The following is a 25,887-nucleotide window of genomic DNA, read 5'->3' on the forward strand; positions in this document are numbered from 1 at the left end:
AAGTCGTGGCGATTGTCTCCTTAAAATAGTATGGGATAGACACATTCTCCCGATTGAGGGCAAATGCAATGGTGAAGTGGTATTGGGCCAACAAAGATATTGTCTTTTGCTGATGTGGCTGTATTGTAAAATGTGTTTTGCTTATGTGGCTGTATTGGGATAAGTGTTTTGCTGATGTGGATGTATTGATATTTGATGTTTTGATGTAGTTTTGTTGTGGATAATATGGAGGAATCGAATGTTGTTGGGTTGGGTGGAAAGAAAAAGAGTGTGTGGGAAGAAAAAGTTTATAGAAATTTGTGTTTTGTTGATGTGGTTGTATTAGAATTCGTGTTTGACTTACTTTTTGTGTAATAGAGGTGGGACCGGGCCAACAAAAATGTTGGCCCAGCAAATTAATTCTCATTGCATTTGCCCTTACAACAATAGATTTTTCTTAGCTCAAATTTGATGGGCCAAGCATGGAGGAATGGTGTTTTGATTGCCCCCATGCTGGCTTGCTTTTAGAGCAAACCTAACCCACATGTGTTGAATGTTGCAAGAAATGGGCACAAGTGAAGCCAGTAGACCTAAACCATTGTAGAGAAAACATTTACATTCTTTGTCACATCATATATACACATATCCCAAGGTGTTTTGTTGTCCCAAACAATACTAAACCATTGCATGTGCTCTAGCTTGAGCATGAGTGATTAGGACATGAGATCCTGACATGCCCGTGAGAGCATCCACAATGGTGCTACTTGTGCACACACTCCAAATTTCACTAAATTATATTCTCTCTCTTCTCATTTCTCTTAGGTGGCACAATTTAATTGGGTGATTGGGTCCCACAATCTATACTATTCATCAACACTCCATACATTCCAACACTCTATATTCATTTTCTTTATTTTCTCTCTCTTCTTTTTCATCATCTCTCTCTTATTTTTCATCACCTCTCTCTTCCTTTTTATCTTCTCTCTCTCTCCATCTCCATCATCTCTCTCTTACTTTTCATCACATCTCTCTTCCTTTTTCATCACCTCTCTCTTCACTATTCATCAATTATCATACACTTCAAAGATCAAGTATGAACTAATTTTTCAAGTGTCATTTTTTATCACAAGTGTGCATGTAGTGCTTAACTTATCAAGAAAGTATCATCTCAAGTACCCATTGTGAACATCTAGCGCTTAATTTATCAAGAAAGTATCATCTCAAGCACTTCAAAATCATCCCATTGTGGATGCTCTGATGTAATCAATAAAAACAGAGGTCTTAGCTGTCATACCTGAATTTGATCATGGGCCAAGTTTGTAGCTTAGGGCCCTTGGAGAGACCGGAAGTGGCTATTTTGGGCCCAATACCTACATACAATTTATGGGCTTTGAGCCCGTTAGTCATTGTAGTTGATTGAGTTTAATCATACCTGAGAAAATGGGCTTGGGCTTGGACCATTTTTATCCACCGCAGATGTTATCTTGATTTATTTTTGGGTGAACTTTAATGCAATAACCTTGATGTGTACTTTTTTTACCAACCATGGTAAAATAAATTCATGGTATGCAATAAGGGTATGGCAGAGATTGGGAATCTCTTCTTATCTATATCTCTATCTACTTCAAGGCATCACCACAAGAGTTCACATCAAGTGTTTATTGTGGATCACTACGTCAAAAATGTATCAAGAAACATAATCCACACGACTTTGTCATAGTTTTTGAATCTATTAATAATTTCTTGAAATTGATTCAAAACAACTTATGTTTCCCACATAACGACATAATAAGTTGAGGAAAAACCCAAATCACGATCACACGAGTATTGTTTACAGTGAGAATCGAACTCATAATCTCTCGAATTCATACGATTGGGCTTCTGAGAGATCCATCAACTAGGCTATCACCCAAGTGTCTAAATTTTTTAATCAGTGCAATGCTTGATAATTCATCTGATGACATAGTAAATTGGACTAAAGTTTAGCACGTGACCACAAAGTATTACTCACAGTAAGAATCAAATTCAAGACCCTCAAATTTATATGGAAATTTATACAGAGAAATTCACTAACTAAACTATCACCCAAGTGGGTTGAATCTTATTATCATTGTAATGCTTGATAATCCAAAGCACTTTTGTATTACAGGGACAATCAAGGTTAGCGAAGATGAATTGAAATTGCAAAAAAAAGGGTTCAACTTCATCGATCACAATCAAAATTAGCAAATAAACTAGAGCTTATTCAACAATTCTCAACCATTCCATTCAGCATCCGAAAATGCAGAGACCGAAAAGAAGAACCATCGTCTCAAAAATGATAAAAACAGAGCTAGAAACAAAATTACACAAAAAAAGAGAGGGGGGGGGGGGGGGTGGGGGTTTGTTTTACATATTCTTTAGACAAACCCAAAGAGTCTAAATTTAATTTATAACTTATTTAAAGACCAGCAGGCTTGTAGGCAATGAAACTGATGCACTGCACTTGACGCTTGTTGTCGAAGCCGATGATCCGAATGAAGCCATTCGGGTGAGCAGTCTTGGCCTCTTGGAGCTCCTTGAGCACCTGAGCAGAGTCTGTGCATCCGTACATGGGGAGCTTCCACATGGTCCAGTACCTCCCATCATAGTAACCTGGTGAACGGTTGTTCTCACGGTACACAAATCCGTGCTAAACCCGCAAAACAAACCAAATTAAACCAAACCAAGAAACAGACATTTTATCAAACGCTTGGTATACTTAATACTCTGTTTTCACAAATTTAATTTAAAGATTTTGAAAATTGACCTCCAACTCGAATTCCAAGCAAGGAATCCATCCACTACGAAGAAGGTAGTCGATTTCCTTTGCCAATTCTGCATCTGTGAGTGGTGGAAGGTACGAGAGAGTCTCAAACTTCTTCATGCCAACTGTTGGCCATACCTACACTCAAACCAATCACAAGATTCAAAACCCAGAAACTATCTCCTGAAAATTCTCTGAATTTTTGTTAAAATTTAGACATAAAAATTATTTATATACAAACCTTCATGCACTGGACTCTTCCACCATTGCCGGAGAGGGAAGAGAAGTCATTGTTGGGCTTTCTGGTGACAGGGAAAGCAGCAGAGGACTTGAGGCCAGTGAAGGGTGCAACCATGTTGGCTTGAGCAGGGGTGGTGCGGTTAAGGGTGGCAACAGTGGCCGATGACATTATAGAGGAAGCCATGACTGCTTCTTCTTCTTTGATTCAGCTACTCAACTTCCTCTGCTTTACTAGTACCATAGCCTATATATAATGATAATACAATAGACGATAAGGGATCATGTGGTTGTAGATTATTTAGCCTCATATTGATGGAATTACAACCGTTGGATTGAATAGATGATGATGTTACACCATTATGGCCACATGAAAGGAGATTGTTTACCTTATCATTAGGAACCACAGTGATAGTGCCACGTGGAAGGTGAGCAGCTCCCCCAATAATCTTATCTCATCTATGGTGAAGGACATGAATGAGTGATGGTGGTTTGCTTGTTTTTTGGTCAGTCTTTTGTCAGTACACTCCCTCTCCTACATATTGTCATATCTATGGGTGTGTTTGAGGTCTAGTATTTTGACGATTTGTGACCATAACTTGTTCAGACTTTTGTGGTCAGGCAGGCAAGATTTTATTGTCAAATTCTTGGTGGTTTCTCTTTGTAGTAATGATACAGATCTTAGTTATTCTAACTGTTGAGTTTTATATACAGGATTTCATATTGCATTATGTTGTGAAACATGCAGAGTTCACAAATTCACTTAGATTATGTGTGTATAACTCAGCAACTGGGTTATCAAGAACTACGATCTCTATAATTTTCGTTCTATTTTGGACCATTTATTTGCCAAGTTAAGCCAATAATTATTTGTGCTTGTGTGCGACTCTGGGTGTGGCTGGGTGGGTGTGTGGTGGTGTTGTGTGGTGCGAGTGTAGATGTAGGTGGGCACGTGACATGTGGGTTGGGCCTTAGCACATGAGGAGTTAGCATGGGCTTCATTAACAAGAGTACTAGGCTGGCCCATGAGCAACTTTTTTTCACATCCTCTTCCATGCCTATTGGATTGGCCCCATTCAAGAGTCTCATACACTGATACACGTACTCCTAATGATGTAAAGCGGGCCAGCTCGGAATGGTCAACAAGCGACATGCACGGTTCGTAGGCCGGCCCGGCCACACGTATGAGATTTGCGAATCTTAAAACCCTTTACTAGCGGTGTCCAGAGGGCCGGGTTTCGGGTTATCGGATCGGGTTAGGCCTGACCTCGGTGTTTTTGGACAATGAAGTGACCCGCCCGGTAACCCTATTAAGGGATCACTGGGTCCCGGGTTTTCCGGGTCGAGTTTTCGGTGACCCGGTATCCTTAACATGCCAAGTCCATTACCACAAACCCACATTAATCACATAGAAGTATCACATTAATCACATAAAATATATTTTTAAAATAAAATAATTTTCTTATCGAGTCACCCAATAACCCGAAAATCCCAAAAAAAGGTACCTGGGATCCGGACTTGTTAAGGCAAGATCGGGCGATAAGAATTCATTAAGGTCAGCCAGATAATCACCGGGTTTCATCACCCGGCGGACACCCCTACCCCTTACTCAGCCGGCTTAGTACCCTAGGGTTAGGCCTAAAGGCATGGCCTTCAATAAAAATGTGAAAGTTATGTTGTGGGGTGGGAATTGAACTTAGGCCCCTAGAATATAAAACTAAGGTGAAAACCACATCACAAATCACAATAACATTAGTGAATGGTCGTTGTCGGGCCTGGCACGTATGAAACTCTTTCGCGGGCCACGATTCCTGACCCAATCCGTGAAAATAAAGTGGATCGAGCCTAACACGGCCTGTGAACTCAAGCTAGTGGGTCGTGCTGGGCTCACGGGCCAACTTTACAACTCCACAGACACGACGCTCTTGTATCAAAGTCCATTTGAGAATTTGACATAGGGCTCCGTTTTTAGGTATTTATGATTTAGGCTTGACTGGCAGAAGAATGGAGTTGGTCAACAATTAGCCCCTTGATTGACTGAAGAATAATCCTTGGAGGAGATGAACCTGGAAGAGACAATCAATAATTAGTGAGAAAAAAAAAACTCTCTTATATCTCAACATGTGATTCCAATACGTTTAGAGAGAGAGTATAGAGCTTTCTTCATCCTTTTCTTTAAAAAAAAAAAACCCTAGATTAAGGGTCCACATTGCAATTAGCAGCTATAAGTGTTGACACTTCTAATCCTACATCGAATTTACATAACTTAACCAAATGACATATAAACAAAGTCCAAACAACTCTTACACAATGAACACATTTTATGGGCCGGACTACTTAGGAGAAGCCCACGAAAACAAATTCGTGCGGGCATGTGACCCAAAGCATACAATATTTGTTGATGTGTTTGAATTTGGATTTCTAAATTGTATTGGAGCAAATACTCGATCTATTTAAACATGACTTCCACAGTGTCCACTTGTTGAGCCTCGCATAACCAAGCCCACAAGTGTAGGGGAGTGTCAAGACTTGTAATCCTACGTATAACCCATCTGAGTGACATATAAGTAAAGTCTAAGCACCTCTCACATAACAAATGCATTTTCCGAACCTAATTAATTACTTTGGAGACGGCTTAGAAAATAAATCCGTGCGAGCATGTAGCCTAAAGCAGACAATAGTTGTTGATGTGTGTTAAGATTAGTTATTTTGTCACTTAACCCAATAAGTTAACTTGTTGGTTTGAGATGTTTCTTTTATATATATATATATATTTTAACACTCCCCCTTACGTGTGGGCTGGACAATTTCGACAACTACAATTTTGTGTGTTGACTTATAAGTTTTTGATGTAAATTTATAATGTTTAAAAATTGATGTAAAGATAGTATTTGTATGGTTTGTAGAAAAAATTTCTCACACACTTGATGCAATAATAAATGAGGGTTTAAGTTGTAGAAGTTAAGGTTTGAATCCATGCTTCGATATCATGTTAGGATAAATTACTTTGTCATTTAATTCAATAAAATAAGTTATCAGTTTGAGGCATTTCACACTTTTTTATAACAAATGTGATTGAGCTTGGATTTATGACAATAAGGCTGAAGATGTGATTTCTTACTGTTAAACATTAATCAAACCGATTGGTACAATTACTTGGCAGTTGGAGAACACATGATCATTTCACTCATTTTCCTAGCTAGGGCAAGCTACATATATATATGTATGTATGTATGTATGTATGTATGTATGTTGTCAAATTCTTGGTTGTAAGTGTTGGGTAGCAAATGGTTTTTGCGAAGGTTGTATTAGGTTGTTCAATGGGAGTGCATTATTATGCATGAGAAGCAAGCGAGCAACCCCAAACACCTGGAGCTAACTAATGAAACAAAAACTAAAAAAAGGTGACACGCGCTGCCTTAAGGCTTTGCATGCGTTTTTGGTGTTGCATGCAACTTACACCCACCAGATATGTGTAAATACCACATCCAACACACACATCGGGCTTTGCGACTTTTGATTCTTTTGCACGTCCTCTGTATGATCTCACCACCATCTTATCAGACAAAACAACATAATGATGCCTTCATCATGCCACCATATCATATGAATTCATATCACATCCTCTTCGTCCCATATCGTTTGGATGCGGACTTACAAAATGTTATATATGGATAATTAAACAATTCCTTAACTAACATGATACATTTTTTAAAATGATTCTCTTAGGTTGTGATGACCAAAGACCTACAATATTATATCGATGGGTTGGACTTTCCATCAACCTAACTAGGTTTGTTGCAACTAATTATGCAAAGACAAATAATTGATTCTTTTACAACTTACCTTAAATTCTTGGGATTCTTGTTCAAAATATTATTAGCAAATATATGAGTTATATATGTTAACAAACTTTCTGAATTTTTACCCTAGTTGCATAAACTCTTTTTTTAAGAGAGAGAGAAAAAAAAAGGGGTTGAAAAGAGAGAACAAGAAACCAGTAGCTGGTATTGTAAAGTTTCCTGGAAATCTTGAGCTCCCAACATATATACGTGGCATGCAGTTTCTTCACATCTTGCATGACTTTTGGACATTTCCCTCTTTTTTCTCTCTTCCATGCATGAAATGAAAGTTGAAACATTACACATTTTTTTCAATTCAAAGGCTGATAGATCATAGATTCCACCGAAAATTAAACTATAAAAATCTCGTAAATAAACGCTTTTGACCGAAGTCGATGATCAGCTGGACTATCCCTTTCGTTCTCTCTATCTTCCATCCATGCATGAAACAATATCCCACCGGTCCTTCCTATAATCTCTGTCAAAAAAAGAATCATTACTTTTTTTTTTAAAAACTTATTATTTAAGGCTCTAAGAGCATCTGCATCAGTTTCTCTTAACAGATTCCCTAAAATACAGACAAAATGTCACTTTCCCCTATTTTACAGATTCCCTATCCAATCAACACTGCATCAGATTACCTATCATATTCTCTATTGCATTAAAATAATATTTATTTCTCTTTCATTTATTTATTCTATTCATATAAACTACTTCTATTTAAAATAATAAATTAATTACATTTAAAACAATATATTAATTAAAATAATAAATTAATGTTATTAAAAATTAGAAAAAAAAAATTGAGGAGAGAGAAAGAAGAGAGAAAAAAAGTGAGGAGAGAAAAAGGAGAGAGAAAGAAAGGAGTGAGGGGAGAGAGAGGAGAGAGTGAGGAGAGAGAAAGAAGAGAGAGAGAAAAAGTGAGGAGAGAGAAAGGAGTCAAAATGTGAGGAGAGGAGAGAGAAAGAGATGAGAGAGAAAGAAGAGAGAGAAAGAAAGGAGTGAGGAGAGAGAGGAGGGAAAAAATGAGGAGAGAGGAGAAAATAAAGTAGTAAAAAACATTATTTTATGTTTAGGGAAGTGAATAGTGGTTCTCTAGATGTAGGGAACTACTGTTCATATTCTGTAAAATAGGGAACCTCTAGGTAATCTGATGCAGAGCTCTATTTTGACAAAATCTCTAAATTTTACAGACAGACTCATGTTTAAGTAATCTGATGTGGATGCTCTAAAGTCTAAATCTAATTATAATCTGAAAACTCTTAAAAATAGTTTGTAAATAGTAAGAATTTACACATTAAACATGCAAGTCGTCGTAGCTCTTGTAGCGTGCCCACCCCCACAGTCCACCTTCCAAAACCCGGAAACCGGTCACTGGTTTTACTGAAAAGCGGTTTTGTTGACCTCCCGAAAACCAGGAGCTCTTTTTTATTTTATTTTATTTTCTACTATTATTTTTCAAATCCGGGAGTTTCCGGTGGGCCATACCCCCACACCCCCACAATATGTGGCGATTCGACCGCACTCTGAATCCAAAACGTGGCTGCCACGCGCTGCTCTCTTCTCTTCTCAATTTTTGTATCCACTTGCATGGCACACAACCCCATTCCCTCTTGTCCTCTTCCCAATCACTTTACCCTTCCATCCTCCCCATCCACCATCCTTTTTCACAAGAAGAAAGTAAATTTGATGATTAAGGGGTGGCAATTTGAAATATAGAAGGGACGGGGAAGGGTTACATACGTTACAAAAGATGGGTTTTCTTTCTTCTTTCTGTTTGTGACATTTTTGTTGTTTACTTTGGCTGCAAGGGAACTCCCAATGGGAATGAGAATTGAGTCCCAACAATTGGGGGTTCCCTACACGCGCGTGATGCTGCGATTGCTGTTGAGATTACTGCTTTTCTGAGTTTTTTTTTTTTTTTTTTTTTCTTTTCGGGGTATTTTTAAGACAACTCTCCCTGATTGTGGAAACCACCAGTAGCGGAGGCCGCTACATATACACTTCCCTCACAAGGCTCACAGAGACTCGTCTTACAAACTTCCAAATCCTGGATTTCTTCTTTGGTTTCCTTTTATTGGAGTGAAAATGCGGATGAGCTGTAATGGATGTCGAGTTCTACGAAAAGGGTGTAGCGAGAATTGCACTATTAGACCTTGCTTGCTGTGGATTAAGAGCCCTGAATCACAAGCCAATGCCACTGTCTTTCTCGCCAAGTTTTATGGCCGTGCCGGACTCATGAACCTCATCAACGCCGGCCCTGAACATCTTCGTCCTGGTTAGTTTATATTTAATCCTTCGAAAGTCCTTAAATTTGGAAATGGGTTTGTGTTAGAATTAAGGATTGATTGTTCTTTTATGTTTTTTTGCAGCGATTTTTAGGTCTCTGCTTTACGAGGCATGCGGGCGGATCGTGAATCCAATTTACGGGTCGGTTGGGTTGTTGTGGTCAGGAAGCTGGGAGCTCTGCCAGGCGGCTGTGGAGGCCGTGCTCAAGGGAGCTCCGATAACTCCGATCAACTCCGAAGCTGCGGCGAATGGCAACGAGCCGCCGCTTAAGGCCTACGACATCCGCCACGTTTCAAAGGACGAGAACTCCGCCGCGTCCAATGATCTTCACAGGGTCAAAACCCGGTGCAGAGTCAAGCGGGCCGTGATCAAGCCCAAGGCAATTAAACCCGTCCCGGTTAACGAGACCCCCAACTGGAGAGCGAGTTACATGGAAGAGTTGAACCGGTCAACGAGTCATGAATCGTCGGTTAGCCACCAGTCCGTGGGCGCGAATGTCGTTGATGGAGAGAGCAAGGAGACCGAGAGCATGATCTCCGTCGAGACAGCCGAACCGTCAATGCTGTTCCTGGCCGACCCGGAGTCCGGTGTGGACCGAAATGAGGGAGCTCGGAATGGGACCGACCTTGGGCTGGAACTGACACTGGGGTTGGAACCTCTGTCACGTGAGCATCACGTGATACCGGTGAAGAAGAGGAGGACCGAGGCTTATGATGTGGACGCGTGTAAGATGGAGCTAGGCTTTTAATACCCGGCCGAGAGAAGCCCAAGAAGAATCCAAAAAGCCTTCGTCCAGTTTTGGCGGCTCGTGTTAAGCTTTGTTTGTTTACGTGCAAAAGAGTTTTGTCCTTTTCTGCTCTTTTCTTTTTAGTTTTGTCATGTAAAAATGTTTACATGAACAGAAATGGTAATTCATAGATCTCCTTCTTTGGGAGTTGCTAACCGTTGGGGTTTCTGCAAATAACTCTTTAACCCAAGAAAAGCCGCCTCACATTCATCATCCCATTGGAAAGCTCTCCCCGACTTAAGCAGTCGAAAGAAAGGCCTGAATCTGTCTGAGGATCTGCTGATGAACCTGTTAAGTGCCGCCGTCATTCCAGTTAATTTCTGTATCTTCTTCACTTTAGTGGGTCGCTCCAAGCATTGAATGGCCTTGATCTGTGCTGGGTCGGCCTCGATTCCTCTTTGTGTAACGAGATGGTCTAGGAATTTGCCCTTACTAACTCTAAAAACGCATTTGCTTGCATTGAGCATTAGGTTATTTTTCTTTAAGACATCAAACACCTCCGGAAGGTGCATCAAATGGTCCTCTTGAAATTTGCTTTTGACCACCATGTCATCTATGTAAACTTCCATAGTCTTGCCAATTAGAGGTCCAAAGAGTTTCGTCATCATTCTCTGAAATGTGGCACCTGCGTTCTTTAAGCCGAAAGGCATTACTTGGTAACAGAATATTCCCTTTGGGGTAATGAACGAAGTCTTCTCCTGATCATATGGATGCATTGGGATTTGATGGTACCCTCGGTATGCATCCAGGAAGCTCATTCTTGCCATTCCTGATGTCATATCCACCAATTGATCGATTTTATGAAGCGGGAACAAATCCTTTGGACATGCTTTGTTCAAATCAGTGAAATCAACACAAACCCTCCATTTTCCATCGTTCTTCCGGACCACCACTGTGTTTGAGAGCCATTCGGGATATTGTACTTCCCTGATGGCCTTAGCTTCTAACAAGTTTTCTACCTCCTTAACCACGGCCTCCGTATGCTGTACGACTGACCTTCTCCCCCTTTGAATCACAGGTTTAAAACCTGATTTGACATTTAATCTATGGATTGCCAATTCCGGATCCACCCCTGGCATCTCATAGGGAGTCCATGCAAACACGCCCACATTTCTCCTTAATATCCCAATTAAGGATTCCTTCTCTGATATAGACAAGCTAGTCCCAACTAGAAAGTATCTGTCAGGACTTTCTGGTGTAACTTGAACCTTCTCCAGCTCTTCCATTGACTTGGCTGCTAGCTCCTTTCCAACTTCCTCTAGGACTGGAGCCTCTTCTTCCATCATCATTATTTTTCCTGCTTGCTTTGTTTTTGCCATAAAACATTCTTTTGAGGCAGCTTGGTCTCCTCTTATTTCCACCACTTTATCCCCGAAGGGAAATTTGAGCATCTGATGATAAGAACAGGGGACAACTTCCATTAAGTGGAGCCAAGTCCTGCCCATGATTGCATTATACGTTGAGGGTAGATCTATAACAAGGAAATCCACTTCAACTGTTCTTGGACTTGCCGTGACTGGCATTCGTATCCTTCCGAGAGGCCAAACTGGGGTCGCATTAAGGCCCACAAGATGTGTTGGAACAGGAATCAAATCTGCATGAGTTTTTCCTAACTTCTGGAAGAGTGAATAATACATGATCTCTGCAGAACTTCCTTGGTCTACCATCATTCGCTTCACTGTTGTTGCTTTGATTTGCAGGGAGATCACGAGAGCATCATTATGCGGAAAGATGACTCCTGTTGCATCTTCCTTGGTTAAAGTGATTGCAGTTGCCTCCCTTGGTCTCTTAGTTCCCAAACTGGGATTAAGATCCATCCGCATTACCTCTTGTTGGTGTCGGACCCTCCTATACTCCGTTCGCCTTATCGCATTACCAAGTTATGCATCCGGTACCATTGCATCAATAAAATTAACCACGTAGTGTGAAGGTTCTCCCCGCTCTTTTGACTGAGGTTCTCCCTTCTTTTCGGCAGTGGTTTTTTCTTTGTCAATAAATTCCTTAAGATGACCCTGTTGAACCAATTCTTCCAAATGTCGTTTGAACTCTTGCAATCTTTTGTCCTGTGACCTTTGTCTCGATGATAGGAACACCATTTGGATTGGTTTCGAGTGGACAGATCCCCTGACATCTTATTTGGCCGTCGAAAATACGGTTTGTCTGCAATCTGAGGAAGAATTCGAAAAATTGGGTCTTTAAATATTGTTTTTACCGCCTCGTAAGAAGTGAGTTTTGGGTCCTTCTTCGAGTCTTTTTCTTTCACGTTCTTCTTTTCAAACTTCTTATTTTCCTTTTTTGTTCCTTCTTGAGAAGCAAACTGCCGATCCCCTTGTTTGTCTTCATCTGGTTTGACGTATTGCTTAATCCTGTCCTGAAGCGCGGCCATATTCTTGGGTGGAGCCATCGTCAAACTTTCTCGTAGTTTATAATCACGAGGGAGCCCGAGGCGAAAAGTAGCCACTGCGGTCCTCTCATCACAATCTTCTATATCCGCATAGGTATCTGAATACCTGGCAGCGTAAGCCCGGAGTGACTCTCCTCTCCTGAGATGTAAAGCAAACAGAGTATCCAATGTCGCTGGATCTCGACTATTTGCTATGAATCTTGCTACAAAGATCCGGGCCAACTCCCTCCAAGACGAAACTGAATTCTCTAGAAGTTGGTGAAACCATTTCATGGCTGTTGTCTCAAGACTCGATGGAAACATTTTGCACATGAGTCCGTCTCGACCTGCCCAAAGTGCCATCTTATGAGTGTAGGCTGAAATATGTGCTACAGGATCCGTTTTTCCATCATAAATTGCAAAGGTTGGGGGTGAAAACTTGTTTGGTGGATCTTCCAGTCGCAGAGCCCGCACGAAGGGTGTGGAAGTCATTTTTCTGAGGCTTTGCTCGGCCTTTTTCTGAGCACTCCATAAGACCTCCCCAGTATCTTTCTTCATCTGAATTTTTGGGGAAAGGCTTCGGTGTCTTATCCTCCTAGACGGCAGCGGGGATTTGTTCCTTGCACCCCTTGGAGGAGGAGTATGCCTTCTTCTCTCCGTAACTGGTCCCCTCCTCCGACGAGACCTCCTAGTGCTCCCACTGTCTTGCTCCCGAACACGCTTCGAATCCGTATCTCTATCACCTCTGACAACACTCTGGATTTCACTAGCCAAACGCTTCCCCTTTCTCCTCATGCTATGGAGTCTTTCCCTTAGAGCTTGAGCATGCTCTTGTCTCTTTTGCAAATCTTCTTCTGCCCTAAAAAGGGCTTCTTCCAGTTCCAATTCATTTGGAATTTGCTCTTCTATTTCATCATGATTATGCCAAGGCCTCTCCTCTTCTAGACGAGGCAGTTCCTCCTGTCGTGATTCTTCCGCTTCTTGAGACATGGCTTATATTAATGAACGATTTCCCACAGACGGCGCCAATTGTCGATGCTAAATTTACACCGAAGTATAGAATGTGTATTAAGTAGAATGATTCAAAAGAATAACAACACAGAATTTACGTGGTTCGGCAACTTGCCTAGGTCCACGGAGTCTGATCTTTTATTAGAGTCAATTGTAGATGAATGCTTACAAATCTCAAAGGAAATACATTTATAGGCTTGTGATATGTCAATTGATGCGGTTAATTGTCTCTGGTAACTTCTCTTGTAACTGCTCCTGGTAACCGTCGGTAACTGAGTATCGGATGAAACTTTGGGATATGTCTGGAAGAATCGTATATACGGAGTGACTACTGTCAAAACTGCTTCGGTCTGAGAGAACCGTGTATACGGACTGTCAGATGAATTGCTTCCGTCTGGGAGAACCGTAGGTGTACCTTTTTACTTCACAGTTAATGTAATGTTGTTACATACTCCGACATTCGCCAAACAGGTCACAAGGGAATGGCAGGGTGCCGGAGATTCCGAGGTGTCTAAACTGTCTGAAGATGCCATGCCAGGTACACGTGCTGGGAAAACACATTTGAATAGCTGATTGGTTGTGCTGTTTTGGGTGGTATGGCATGCACCATGCACGCTTAAATGGTATTTGTCCAAATGAAAATCCTTTCCAAATCTTGATATTATTTTGGCTAAACCATATTTTATGTGTTAAGATCATATGTCCCACATTAGTTGGATAAGTCTCAACCGAATAGTATATATGGGTAAAGTCCTCCCCTTATATTCAACAAGATTTTTTATAAAGAATAGCGAGTTGGACTTTGATTCGTGGAAATTGAGGTTGCTTCGTGAGTTGAGGTTCGACTTGTAACCTGACATCGTGTATGGTTATTGAACAAAAAAAGCTATGTATCCCAACTCATCCTAAATCTACATGACACCTATGTGACATGTCAATGTCAGCAATCTTGGATGGAAAATTTTTGAATTTTTCTCCCATCCCAAACGATGTCTTTACCAGTTTTCTCCAAAACCAGCGACTTATTGTCTTTGCATTGGGCTTTACATCTGGATCCACAAGTCTTAGCCCAATAATGGTTTCCATGGCTTACCTCTTGAATCCAACAAGCCTTAGCCCAATACTTTAAATTACAAAGCCCATCCCCAATTTGATACCAAAAAGTGTCTCGAACTCTTGATCGAGCCCTACCGTACCAAGGTGCACTGCGCTTCTCTCTCGTCTCAACTGCGCACACACTCTCTCGCTCCCCCGTCTCTAATCTACATCTCCGTCTTACGGATGGAAATCGCCAATTCTAGCGAGGGGCAATCAGTCTTCATCTAGCATACTGCGTAGACTGAACCTCTCCGTTTCTCTTGGGTATTTGTTTTGCCTTGCCTTTTCTTTCTCTTCCATTTTTGTGTTGTTGCCAGAACCCTAATTTCTGATTTTGCGTTTTCTTTTGCAATTATAATTATGTATTGCAATTATATTTTCGGTGATAAGGAGATATTTTCTTCTTTCCCATGCCAATTGTTGTTCTTCTTTGTATTTTGTTAGCGGTTCTTGCCGTAGAATGGATGATAAGAAAAGGAAATTTTTCAAGAGGCATCCTGACAACCAGTTCAAGAGAAAAGGGAGTAATAAGAGAGGAAGATGGAACGATTCTAGCCATGAGCGTTATTTGGGGAATGCTGAATCTGCTGATACAGTCTATCGAGTACTCTGCCCTTCTAGGAAAATTGGTGGTGTTATCGGAAAGGGGGGCGGCATTATCAGAGCCCTAAGGGAAGAGACTCGTGCAAAGATCACCGTTGCTGATTCTGTTGCGGGTTCGGATGAGAGAGTAATCATCATCTATAGCTCTCCTGAAAATATTTCAAGGAAACAGAATAGTGATGAGGATTCAGCTCTAGAGAATGAACAACTGCGCATGGAGCCACACTGTGCTGCCCAGGATGCCATCCTAAAAGTTCATGACAGGATTGTTGAGGAAGATCTTTTTGGTGGAATGGCATCTGATGATGATAATGAAGACAGTGTTGTTACGGCACGCCTTTTAGTCCCTAACAATATGGTGGGGTGCCTTCTGGGAAAAGGTGGAGATGTTATTCAAAGATTGCGAAGTGAGACAGGTGCAAGTATTCGTGTTCTTCCTTCAGACCATCTTCCTCCCTGTGCTATGAGCACTGATGAACTCGTGCAGGTAATGTGTGTGTCTGTGTTTGTGTGCGCATATTCTGCTTTCGTTTCTCTTATATTGTCCATGTGTGCCCAACATTAGAAATGAGTTTGACGAAGAGAATGGTGTAGTAATTTTAATTCTCTCTCTCCAATTTGGCCTCTTTAGTTGGATATGCTGTTCTTAGTTGACTTTATCCATCAAAGGATGCATAGGGTTACACCGTGTAAGAACAATATAGAATAAAAGTTGATTCCCATGTCTAGGTTGGAATGCCATTTTGAAATATCAAAAGTTGGATCTTTTTCAATTTTCACCATTTAAATTCAAGATGCACTACTTATTTTTGTGAATGTGAACACTTATTGGAGAATTTTGGCTTGGTGAATTACCTGTCTTTTGCATCTTCTTTGGTTAGAATTTGGGACTTAAGGTGCCTATTCACCAGCAGTCTTTAAATGCATGGTTAATCTGTATTTCAAATATCTGTCCATGCTCCATAGCCCGTCTATCTTGACCTGTTGTCAAGCTATTCTTAGCTGATGCAACTGACTATTTGGTGCCTGGCAACTTGTTGCAAGGCTATACGTCGTACTAATTTCTCCTTCATTAATTCCAGCTGCCATTTGGGTTTCCACGATTACCCCCCTCCTTTGTGGCAAAACTTGGATCAGCTTCTGTTTGTTAGGTTTTGGTTCGTCTGTTCTAATCTAGCCTTAGCTAGGTTTTATTTCTATCCTTACAGAACTGAAATTGGATCCTATGGTGTTCATTACAAGGACACGGAGTGTATTCTAAAAACTTTATGATTTCGCAGAGAAGGCTGATGGACTATTGATGTTGGAATAAAGGTTGATCAAATCACAATTTTGGTGTCAGATATGCTGATAAGAAAAGTAGCTTCTTGGAAAAGGGATCCTGGTTTAGAAAATTTTTACTTGATCTTTACGACCTTTGGCAATCGAATCAATAAACTAGTCACTTCCGACTTTAAGATCATGCTCTATGTGGTCTGATATTGCTTTGGTGATGGATTCAAAGCTTTCCTTTCTCCATACAGATTTGTTCATGGATGCATTGCCTGGTTAACTTTTGTAGTCTGTTTGTCCTAACTCTGTAACCCTTAGCTCAATTCTAGACAAATGTCCTCACCTATGCTGTTTACTTGTGCATTTGTTATCTATTTGCCATGTAGCTTAACTTTAGACCCTTGACCTAAGCCATCCAGGTTATAGTTTGGAAGTATCTTAACGAGGCCCCGAGATATAATGAACGCCCATACAGTAAAAAACAGATAGTCGAGCACCTTGGCGGTGCTTTTTAAGGTTGTCTCTTGTGGACTTACAGAGGTCCTCTGGCGTAACATTGCCTCAATTTTCCTAGGGAAGCATTTGGAATTTGGAACACCTTTGACAACACTATTGATTGTTCAAATGTCATGACTTGCCTTTGGAAAATATTGGGCGTTATGGAAAATTTCGGCTTTCGCGTCTTTATGCTTTCCACTGATTTTAAAGCATTGATGGACGTCTCATTAAGTTCCAAATTGTGAATCAGTATGGTGAGATGCAGGCTGTTTCTTCAAGCAGGTTTTCCTTGATTGAGTGCTCACTAGGTCTAAGCATCAAACAGAAATTTCAGCCAGTGGTGTAGTGTGTGAAGATTGGACATGATGTTGACTTAGCTGAGTTGAAGGAAGACGGAAGATATTTTTGGGTTCAAATTGAGACAGCCAGCAATGCATATGCCCAGATGTGAATATACATGGAAGACCCACTCCTACATTGAATAACTGGTGGCAGATTCAAACGATGAGGACAGACATGCAGAAGAGGTGGGTGGAGTGACCTTTGCTTACGACAGTTATAAATTTAATTACGGGGAACTGACCCATTGAGCAAATATTTCCTAGGAAATGGAAAAAAATCTTGAATAGATGATGATGTTAGATATTCATGTTTTCTTTTCTTTTCTTTTATTCTCTTAGAAAGAATTAGTTTCCGAACCTGTGGCAGGGATGGGGATTAGCCTGAGAATGGCTGTTTTCATTATTAATTTTTTTTCATTTATTGCTTTCTTCTTTATTCCTGTTCTACTTGGATTTATAGCTTGGTCCTAGGAGTGAGAGAAAATCCTGTATTACAATAATGCCATTGAGTTGAGATTTTTCTTTTCTATTTTTTTCCTTAGACATTTCCTCTTTGACTTGTTAATTAAATGGTTTAATGACCAAAATGAGCTTCATATATTGTGATAACTTGAAGATTTAGGATTAAGTGGTTAGTTTATAGCGTATCCAGGTTTTCAGTTGAGTCCTATCAGAACAATTTGAAGGTTGGTTGGCTGCAATTGTTTATGGGGGTTTCTTTATTTTAAGGGCATTGTCTCCAATTATAGATTCGAGGAGGTGTCTCTTACTCGAGGTGGAGCCATTTTTTTCTGCTTAATGTGTGAAATGCAGTGAGAGGCAACAGTGGTTGAGGCCAGTGTCCCTATTCTTAAGCAGTTGCACTTTTTGAAAATACGGTAGACCATGCAAGCTCTCACCTATACTTCAATAAGGGTCTAGAAGATCTCATCAAGCCTTGATACTTGATAGGTTGGATGTCAATCTAGAAAGGTTTTCACTGAAATGTAAGCCCTGGAGGTGCGATTCTTCTTGGCTTCTACCTTAAGGGGACTGTTGGTCCACTTTCCTATAATTGTTCCCTGTTTCTCTGTCCTTGTCTTTACTTTGCTAGCTGACTAATAAAATTTTATGATTTGAATACCTGTTTTCCTGCCTGTTGTTTTTATACAGATGTGAGCATGTGCCTTTTTCTTCTCTATTACACACACACACCCACCCATTGTATCTTTTTAATCTGGTTTTGTAGAGTTAGGTTCTGGATAGTAGGATAATATTTATTGGGGGGCTGACTCATGTTTGTGAAATCTTCAATTTAACCTTTTTCTTCATGATGTTTGTATTTTGGGAGAACTTTTATCTTAACTTAGAAATTACTTCCTGTTCCCTACCCTACAAAGTATAATGTTGAAAATTATGTTGTAGATATCTGGAAAACAAATGCTCGTTAAGCGGGCTCTATATGAAGTGTCCACTCTATTGCATCAGAATCCACGCAAGGACAAACCTCCTATTGGTCTTCCTATACCTCATGGGGGCCAAAATTTCCATACTTCTGGCGCACCCATTCCAAATATGCCCCCTCCAAGAAATTCCATGTACCCACATCGGAATTCTCCCCCCCATGGAGTGCCGCCTATGCCTTGGATGGGAGGATATGGAACTCAGCCTTCTGGATTTGGACCTGGTGTTCACCCTGGACATGGTGAGGAAGCTTCAGCTGAGTTTTCGATGAAAATTTTGTGCCCAGCTGGGAAAATTGGTGGGGTGATTGGCAAGGGAGGCTTTAACGTGAAACAAATACAACAGGAGACAGGAGCCAGTATTCATGTCGAAGATGCTTTAATAGAGTCAGATGAACGCATAATTCGTGTCTCTGCTTTTGAGGTCTGCCTTCTCTTTCGCATATTTACTCCTATATGTTCTATAAGTAATGTCGGTAGCCTCTATGGTTGTGCGGTTTCAATATTTACATCTATTATCCCGAGGGTGGATCATCATTCATACCCTTATTATCTCAGGCTACTTGGAACCCAAGGTCGCAAACCATCGAGGCAATCCTTCAGCTACAGAACAAAACAAGTGAAATGTCTGAGAAAGGTACTGTTACTACTAGACTACTTGTTCCTTCCAGTAAGGTGGGTTGCATCCTGGGGCAAGGAGGTCAGGTTATCAATGAGATGAGGAGGAGAACCCGGGCAGATATTCGTGTTTACTCCAAAGATGACAGGCCCAAGAGTGCATCTCAAGATGAAGAGCTTGTACAGGTACTGTGGTTGCGTAAATTTTTTTTAATAGATATTGGCATATGCCATTGTTACTTGGGCCATTTGCTGGATTCCTAAAACCTAATCTCCTTTTAATTATGTCAGCTTTGGTTTTTTCTGAACTTTATTTGTTGATCGTTCAGATATCTGGAAACATTGGTGTATCAAAAGATGCTTTGGCAGAAATAGCTTCAAGGCTTAGAATGAGAACCCTAAGAGATTCAAAACCTGGAGCAGAACCTGCTCAAGGTGGAGCTGTCCGGGGATATGGCGCCCCTGGAAGGTTACATAGCGGTGGACCCTCACCACCTCGGCCAATGAGAGCTGGCATTACTGATGGATATGATCACCCAAGGGTAGGATTTTTCTCATGAGTTCATGTTCATTATTGCCTTTGGCTTTGAGTTTTCAACTTCAGTCTTAATGTCAAGCTTGATTTGCAAGTTTGGATCATCTTTGATCACTAAATTGATATCAAGTGTGCAATTTACGAGAAACATTCAAACCACAGTGAACACTTCAAAACCTTGAGTGGAATGTGATCGAGAATGAATTCAATTTGTTGCTTAGCAGTGAGTTTGCTCATATTTCTGACAGATGGTAAATGGAGTCTTTGGATGCAGTAACTTAGTTATATCAAACTCATCCTTGAAGTGCAAGTTCTAGCATAACAAGCCATGAAATTAAGCCAGTAGTGCTTTTTTCTTTTCCAAAGTTGGCATATGCATAATGGTATTTGAGTAATGATGGGGCTTGTATATGATTTATAACATGTAATTGTTTGTCAATCTATATCCTTTGTCATAATAACCAAGTATGTTTGCCTCTTTTGAAGGGTGATCGACAAGAATATGGGCGTCAGAGTTATCCAGTACCTCCTGCTGCTACTGGGTACTGTGCTGCTCTCTGCAATTGGATATAATTTTGTGTATGAATAATGTGATTTGATTAATCTTTTTAATTTTCCAGATATTCCAATATAAACCACACTGTGGATTCTAAGGCGACATACAACCTAATTGGCTCTGCTGTTGGTGGTGGGCGTAGCAACATCTCAAACATTGGTGAGGTATGTATCATGCGAAAGTTACAGATTACAGAATTACGTGATGTTTTGTCCATGAAATTCTGTAGTAGTGGAAAAAAAGAGACAAAATTTTGAACTGGTTAATAGTTCACCCTTGGGTTTAGAATTTTTTGCTCTGTAGCTATGTTCTATAAATCCCTCAAGAAAGAATTCTATATTTGTAGTGAATGACTATAAGGTGATTAGTCACCCCCTTTTTGTATCATGAGAAATAATTGTTTCAAAGTATCTTTTGTGCTGGGTGCAACATAAGAAAACATAAGAAATCTGTAGAACAATTTAGTCTATTTGGTTTGCTCGAGAAACCCTCAAGCACCCCATTGGTATTTGTTAGCTTCACTATTCATCACTTATCAGTCTTAATGTACTGGACATCTTTAATACCCATAAGCATTGATCAGCTGCCAACCGGCCACCAGTGACTATGGATGAATCTTTACACAACCATTTTAAATGTTATCATGGAATTTGCTTAGATTTTCACATGATCTTATGTGGTACGATTTTGTAATTTTCTGCACATTCAACTTGCTGACGACTATTCTTCTCCCCTGTGAATTCAAGGATTCTGAAGCGAGATTGAAGCTACAAGAAATTCTATCTGGTGGCTCTGATGGCAGAGTTGAGATTCATGGATCTTCTGACCATTTCACGGCCCAACAAGGAGTTGTCCAGTCTTACACAGCTTCTGCTGGACAAAGCATCAATTTTCATCAAACCTCCTACCCGAATATGAGTCCTTATCAAAACCCACGTTCTCAACAAAGCCACGGTGACAAGGTGAATGCACAGGAAAGCCCCTACCAAACCATGAATGCACGGCAAAGTCCCTATCAGAACACGAATATGCAGCAAGGCTCTTATGTGGTTAATGCTCAGCAAAGCACCTACCCAGGTGTCAATGTTCCTGAAATTGCCTACAATAACTTAAGCGCACAGCACGGTGCCTACCAGTACTGACCTCTTGTTTAAACATTTTTGTACAATATCTTGCCATCAAGTCCTCGTAATTCGATAGTTAACAGTTATTTGTTTGATTCTAAATACATTCTAGAGGTTATTCAAGCTGTTGTAGACAAGAGAGATCTCCAGCTGTGATATGCTCACTAGCTATAAATGTTTTCGTACTGTACTGGCATATTGTTCACTATCCTAAATCTGGATTTCTGTAGACAATTCAGATGTTATTATTACTTGTGCTTTTCTCCAGCAATTTTTTACATGCAAATTGCAGGGGTTTTGTGTAACCCGGAAAAAAATACATGGGATTAGTTAGACTTTTTTTGTAAAGTACAAGGGTCATTTCGGGACTTACATTTATAAACAGAGATCTTAAGACTTCTTTTAATCATCAGCACTTCATGCGATGCCTGAACACAAGTTGAAGTCACAGCAGCTCGGCTGCTGAATATTCAGTTATACAAAAATCCAATGGTGATAATAGTTAACAATGCCAATACCACAGTCAATTGATACATGTCTGTAAATCGGCACTAACCAAAGTTTCACTCCATATAAAATCTAACCAAAACCTAAAATGAACCCAACATCAGGAGTACAAAGATCAAATAAGCTTCTTTTCTCTATTGGTCGATGTAAATTTGCTCAGCAACCTCCATTGTTTTTCATTGGTGTAGAAAGCAAACAATACAAAGTGAGAAAAGCAGAGAAGCATGATTACAGCTTCGAAAAGGTAAGGATACCTCTCAGGAGGAGGAATGGTCAAGTAAATGACATGAAGAATAAGAGAGGACAGATAAACAAAGGTCACTAAAATCGGGAGCAAGGCAAGAGAAGCAGAACGGCGGGTTTTCCCACCATCTCGTCTCCCACAAGGTGCAAGATAAATAAGCATGAATAGAGCATACAAAGCGACGTACGACAACGCCAATTTATCACGACACAGAAGAGGAAACATGGAGAACATGGCATAATGTGTCAATACCCAGAAGGGACGAGGAAATTCCATAGCCAATAAGCTAGCTGGCAGAAGCGGCAGCAGAATAGATTTCTCATGTACTGCAAAATTTTAAAAGCAAGTAGTGAAGAAAATAAAGGCTGAACTAATCAAAATAAATTAAGTTCCAAAAGAACATTTAAGTTACCTTGGAATGAGAACATGTAGAAAGACAAAGAGCAATTCAGCAGCCCATAAAGGAAACCTTTGCTGCTTGGAGCTAAGACTTGCTGAACCATTGAGGGCAGACAAGTTAGGATAGTAATAGTGAGGCTGAGAAGCTTCAGTGACTGAGTTGCAAATAATCTCTTCCATTTTATTAGGATTGATGTGGTGCACCAAAAGTTCGCCACATAATCCTCGTATATGCCTCTCTCAAAAGGGGCAAGACGAGAGAGAACCTGAATCAGCCATTAAGCACACAAGTCAATAACAGCTTCCAAGAATGGCTAGTTTTGAGCACTAAGATCAGGAGTCTATTCAAAACTTCCCCCTTTTCGATGAAAGTGAATAGGGAAGTAAGATATTGAAATTTCAGACACCTAACCTAACTGATGCCTGCAGAGAATGGATAACGACACGGAAATTTCTATTTAAATTGACCACGTTCCCAAGGTATGATACTTATCCTGTGTGACATGAAAAATGGGAAAAAGAAAAAAAGAAGTTTTGGACGACTTTTATATGCTCCCTCAGGGGGTAGTTAACATACAAGTAACATAGTCACTCCCAATGTATTATACCAACTATAATAATCTCATTAATTCCCCTAGCAAGATTCTTTTACAAAGAAAATAAAAGCATCCTTCTCTTATGCCAAATAGCCACCACAGTAGAGCGTTTATTATCAGCCATATTCAATAATAGTTGGAAATTGGAATAGAGGGTCTTATTTTCTTTCTGAAATTCCCACATTAAATCATATGCAAACTATACGTTCCTAACTTAGGGCCTCTCTTTCAAGTAGGAATGTCAGAAGGTGTAGTGTAACAAGGGGAACAGATCTCAGGATTACTATTATCAACCTTTTCCCTTATATTTGATAATTAGCAATATTAATGAAACCTGCCATGTTTACTAGTTAGGAATGAAGTAAAACAAATTTTATTTTAACTGACATGGAGAGAAAACGTTATGAACACGAAATGTATGAACTAGCAGTTGGAATTTCTGTCCAAGGAGTAAATGAACAGATGAACAGCCAAAAGCAACAGTTATGTGTTCCAAGGGTTGAACTAACAAGTGCAGGCCCCAAAAGGAAGAAAAACTACTTCATCAAACAGTTTCAAATTAATAAATAAACCGATGCACTTCTCTTTTCAAAGATAGAGAGCTGTTCTTTACCCCAAAAAAGGTGTCCATCGAATGAAGATACGGCCACCATAAGACTGCAAATGTTCCCAAGACCATCAAGCCCAACTTTGCCACCTCAAGCACTGGGTATCGACGTCTAAAACATTTACCTAAGAGGTGGCTGAAGAAAGCAGGTGCAAAGTATGCGCTCATCTGTAAAATAAAAAGAATAAAAGCACACAAATCAATTAAAGAAAGAAATCCACTAATTATCATATCTGATAGCATATCACCTGGAACCCTACTTATTAATCTTTGATATAATCTTATTAGCCAGGTTTCAAGTTGTATATTTACTGCTGTCTATATATGACTAAATATAAAATAATTTTTGCATAAGATCCATCTACCAAGACATATATTGAACAACATCAATCAGCTAGCACCTCAAACTTCCAGAAATAAAGGGAAAAAGAAAAACTTTCAACTGAACCCGACCAATAATTCCCTGACCCTGTGGCACTTGGCTTGAGTTTTCAAGCACACTTCCAAATTTTGGCCCATTAGACATGATAACAGGTACTTGCCAAAATAAAGCAAAAATGAATCAGAAAAGTTAATTTGGAAAGCTAAAATGCAATTGCTTGAATGAAGGAAGCACCTGTTTATGGTTGAGAGCAAGGCTGAACAGGACACAAGCTACAAGGTCCTTCTGAGAGAGGATGGCAGCAACAGCAGCCACAGTGAGGCCCAAGCTAATGCAGTTGTACTGAAATATGACTATGTATAAAGAGTGCTACATATCTTTTTACAATCAGCAGATAGGGGAAATAGAACAAAAAAGAAGACGCAAATGAACAAAAGATTGGTGAACCTGAAAATGACCATGATCAATTAAGATCACACATGGGCTGAGTAGAAGCATTGCTATGTGCCATGCTATATCACTAGCACAGCTACTTGACCGACCACCATAATGCACAAGAACAAACCAAAGAACTGCAGGAAAAAATATGAGAACATCAGAAGATAAAACTGTCCACCTCATTAGTAGTTTCCTGCAAAGAAAAACACCGAGAACACAACAATCATACATTAAATTTGAAACAACCTAAAAAACAATTGCAACAAATGGTTATCAAACTAACCCAAGATAGGACTCATGACCACGAGAAGTAAAGAGGGAAACTGATTCTGGATCAAAATTTTTGAGGAAAAGACCATGGAAAAAACTCTGGTAGGCAGTGAGGGGAGGGTAGTCAAGTCCCCAGTAGCTGAGATCATTGGTGGTGCTGTTACGGTACCATTCTCTAGCTGGAAGATTAAGTGTTATTTCCATCCAATGCCTCTGAGCCTCATAGTCCCCAAAATTTGGGGGATTTCCAGCCCCCGAGTATGAATGGAGCGACGTAGCCACTCGAATCAACAATGCAAACACTGCAATACACAAGAACGCAGCCCCAATTCCTTTTTGAACCAACCACCCCCAACCATCATCAATGTCATCGACAACTACCTTCTCTTTCACCACCTTTCTTGCTCGTTTCTTTTCCATACTCCCTCTTTCCGTCTGATACTCTGATCTAACTAACTTGTTTACATACAACTCAAAAACTCGATTCTGAAACACACATGAGCCTTATCAATGCTTAAAAAACTCTACAATTCTAGGTAAAGTAAACTCATCTAAAAAATGAAACTTCTTCTGGATTTTTTCATCAATACTATAAAAAGAAGTTAAACCCACGAACTCAAACCAAAGAAATTTGACTCATTTTACCTGTCCAGACTGCGTGAAGTCTAAACCAAGCCGTTAACGTCTCCAAAATCCCATTTTCCACCGACGTTCCAAGGCTCTGCCATTGTCAATCTAGAATTTCGAGTAGCCAACCACAAAAATCAGACAATTTTTTGACTTTGACTCAAAATCTGAGTTTCAATAACGAACAAAAACTACAAACTATTCAAAGAAATTAGAGATCTCCTAACCTCAAAAATCCCTAAACCCTTTATACAAAATCTCTCACCGATTTGATGACGCCCGAATCAGCAGTAATTATATAAGAATCTCATCTAATTTCCTTCGGATTAGCATGATTGCTGTTACACTGTTCGGCGCGTGGATACTTTTAGATCTCTACAAATTCCACTGGACACAGAGATCTAGCAAATGACTAAT

At 40.1% G+C, this 25,887-nt stretch overlaps 4 protein-coding genes across 6 annotated transcripts; 2 read left to right on the forward strand and 2 right to left on the reverse strand.

Moving 5' to 3' along the window:
• Positions 1–2,175: 2,175 nt before the first annotated feature.
• On the reverse strand, positions 2,176–3,232 carry LOC119998483 (ribulose bisphosphate carboxylase small chain, chloroplastic-like). The gene is made up of 3 exons (XM_038845825.1): positions 3,006–3,232; positions 2,768–2,902; positions 2,176–2,650 (listed from the first exon to the last, which is right to left on the reverse strand). Exons 1-3 carry the CDS (start codon positions 3,186–3,188, stop codon positions 2,420–2,422), a joined length of 549 nt encoding a protein of 182 aa, XP_038701753.1. The 5' UTR covers positions 3,189–3,232; the 3' UTR covers positions 2,176–2,419.
• A 5,619-nt stretch (positions 3,233–8,851) lies between these two features.
• Positions 8,852–10,059, forward strand: LOC119998895 (LOB domain-containing protein 41-like). The gene is made up of 2 exons (XM_038846369.1): positions 8,852–9,121; positions 9,216–10,059. The coding sequence occupies exons 1-2, from the start codon at positions 8,932–8,934 to the stop codon at positions 9,878–9,880; spliced, it is 855 nt and encodes a 284-aa protein (XP_038702297.1). The 5' UTR covers positions 8,852–8,931; the 3' UTR covers positions 9,881–10,059.
• Positions 10,060–14,486: 4,427 nt separating this feature from the next.
• LOC119998807 (KH domain-containing protein HEN4-like) lies at positions 14,487–21,645 on the forward strand. Of its 2 annotated transcripts, none has more exons than XM_038846248.1 (8): positions 14,487–14,675; positions 14,856–15,501; positions 18,530–18,991; positions 19,126–19,371; positions 19,515–19,727; positions 20,207–20,262; positions 20,341–20,440; positions 21,023–21,645. In XM_038846248.1, the coding sequence occupies exons 2-8, from the start codon at positions 14,872–14,874 to the stop codon at positions 21,416–21,418; spliced, it is 2,103 nt and encodes a 700-aa protein (XP_038702176.1). In that variant the 5' UTR covers positions 14,487–14,675; positions 14,856–14,871; the 3' UTR covers positions 21,419–21,645. The 2 variants fall into 2 exon arrangements, with proteins under 2 accessions (XP_038702176.1, XP_038702175.1); XM_038846247.1 differs by having other exon boundaries at positions 14,859–15,501.
• Positions 21,646–21,797: 152 nt separating this feature from the next.
• LOC119998810 (probable dolichyl pyrophosphate Man9GlcNAc2 alpha-1,3-glucosyltransferase) lies at positions 21,798–25,838 on the reverse strand. 2 transcript variants are annotated; one of them, XM_038846250.1, is made up of 8 exons: positions 25,698–25,838; positions 25,489–25,578; positions 24,857–25,329; positions 24,583–24,766; positions 24,370–24,477; positions 23,760–23,921; positions 22,564–22,816; positions 21,798–22,477 (listed from the first exon to the last, which is right to left on the reverse strand). In XM_038846250.1, exons 3-8 carry the CDS (start codon positions 25,261–25,263, stop codon positions 22,023–22,025), a joined length of 1,569 nt encoding a protein of 522 aa, XP_038702178.1. In that variant the 5' UTR covers positions 25,264–25,329; positions 25,489–25,578; positions 25,698–25,838; the 3' UTR covers positions 21,798–22,022. The 2 variants fall into 2 exon arrangements, with proteins under 2 accessions (XP_038702178.1, XP_038702179.1); XM_038846251.1 differs by having other exon boundaries at positions 25,736–25,789.
• Between the last annotated feature and the right edge of the window lie 49 nt (positions 25,839–25,887).

This window comes from Tripterygium wilfordii, chromosome 5, assembly GCF_013401445.1.
Source record: "Tripterygium wilfordii isolate XIE 37 chromosome 5, ASM1340144v1, whole genome shotgun sequence".
NCBI classification, from domain to species: Eukaryota; Viridiplantae; Streptophyta; class Magnoliopsida; order Celastrales; family Celastraceae; genus Tripterygium; species Tripterygium wilfordii.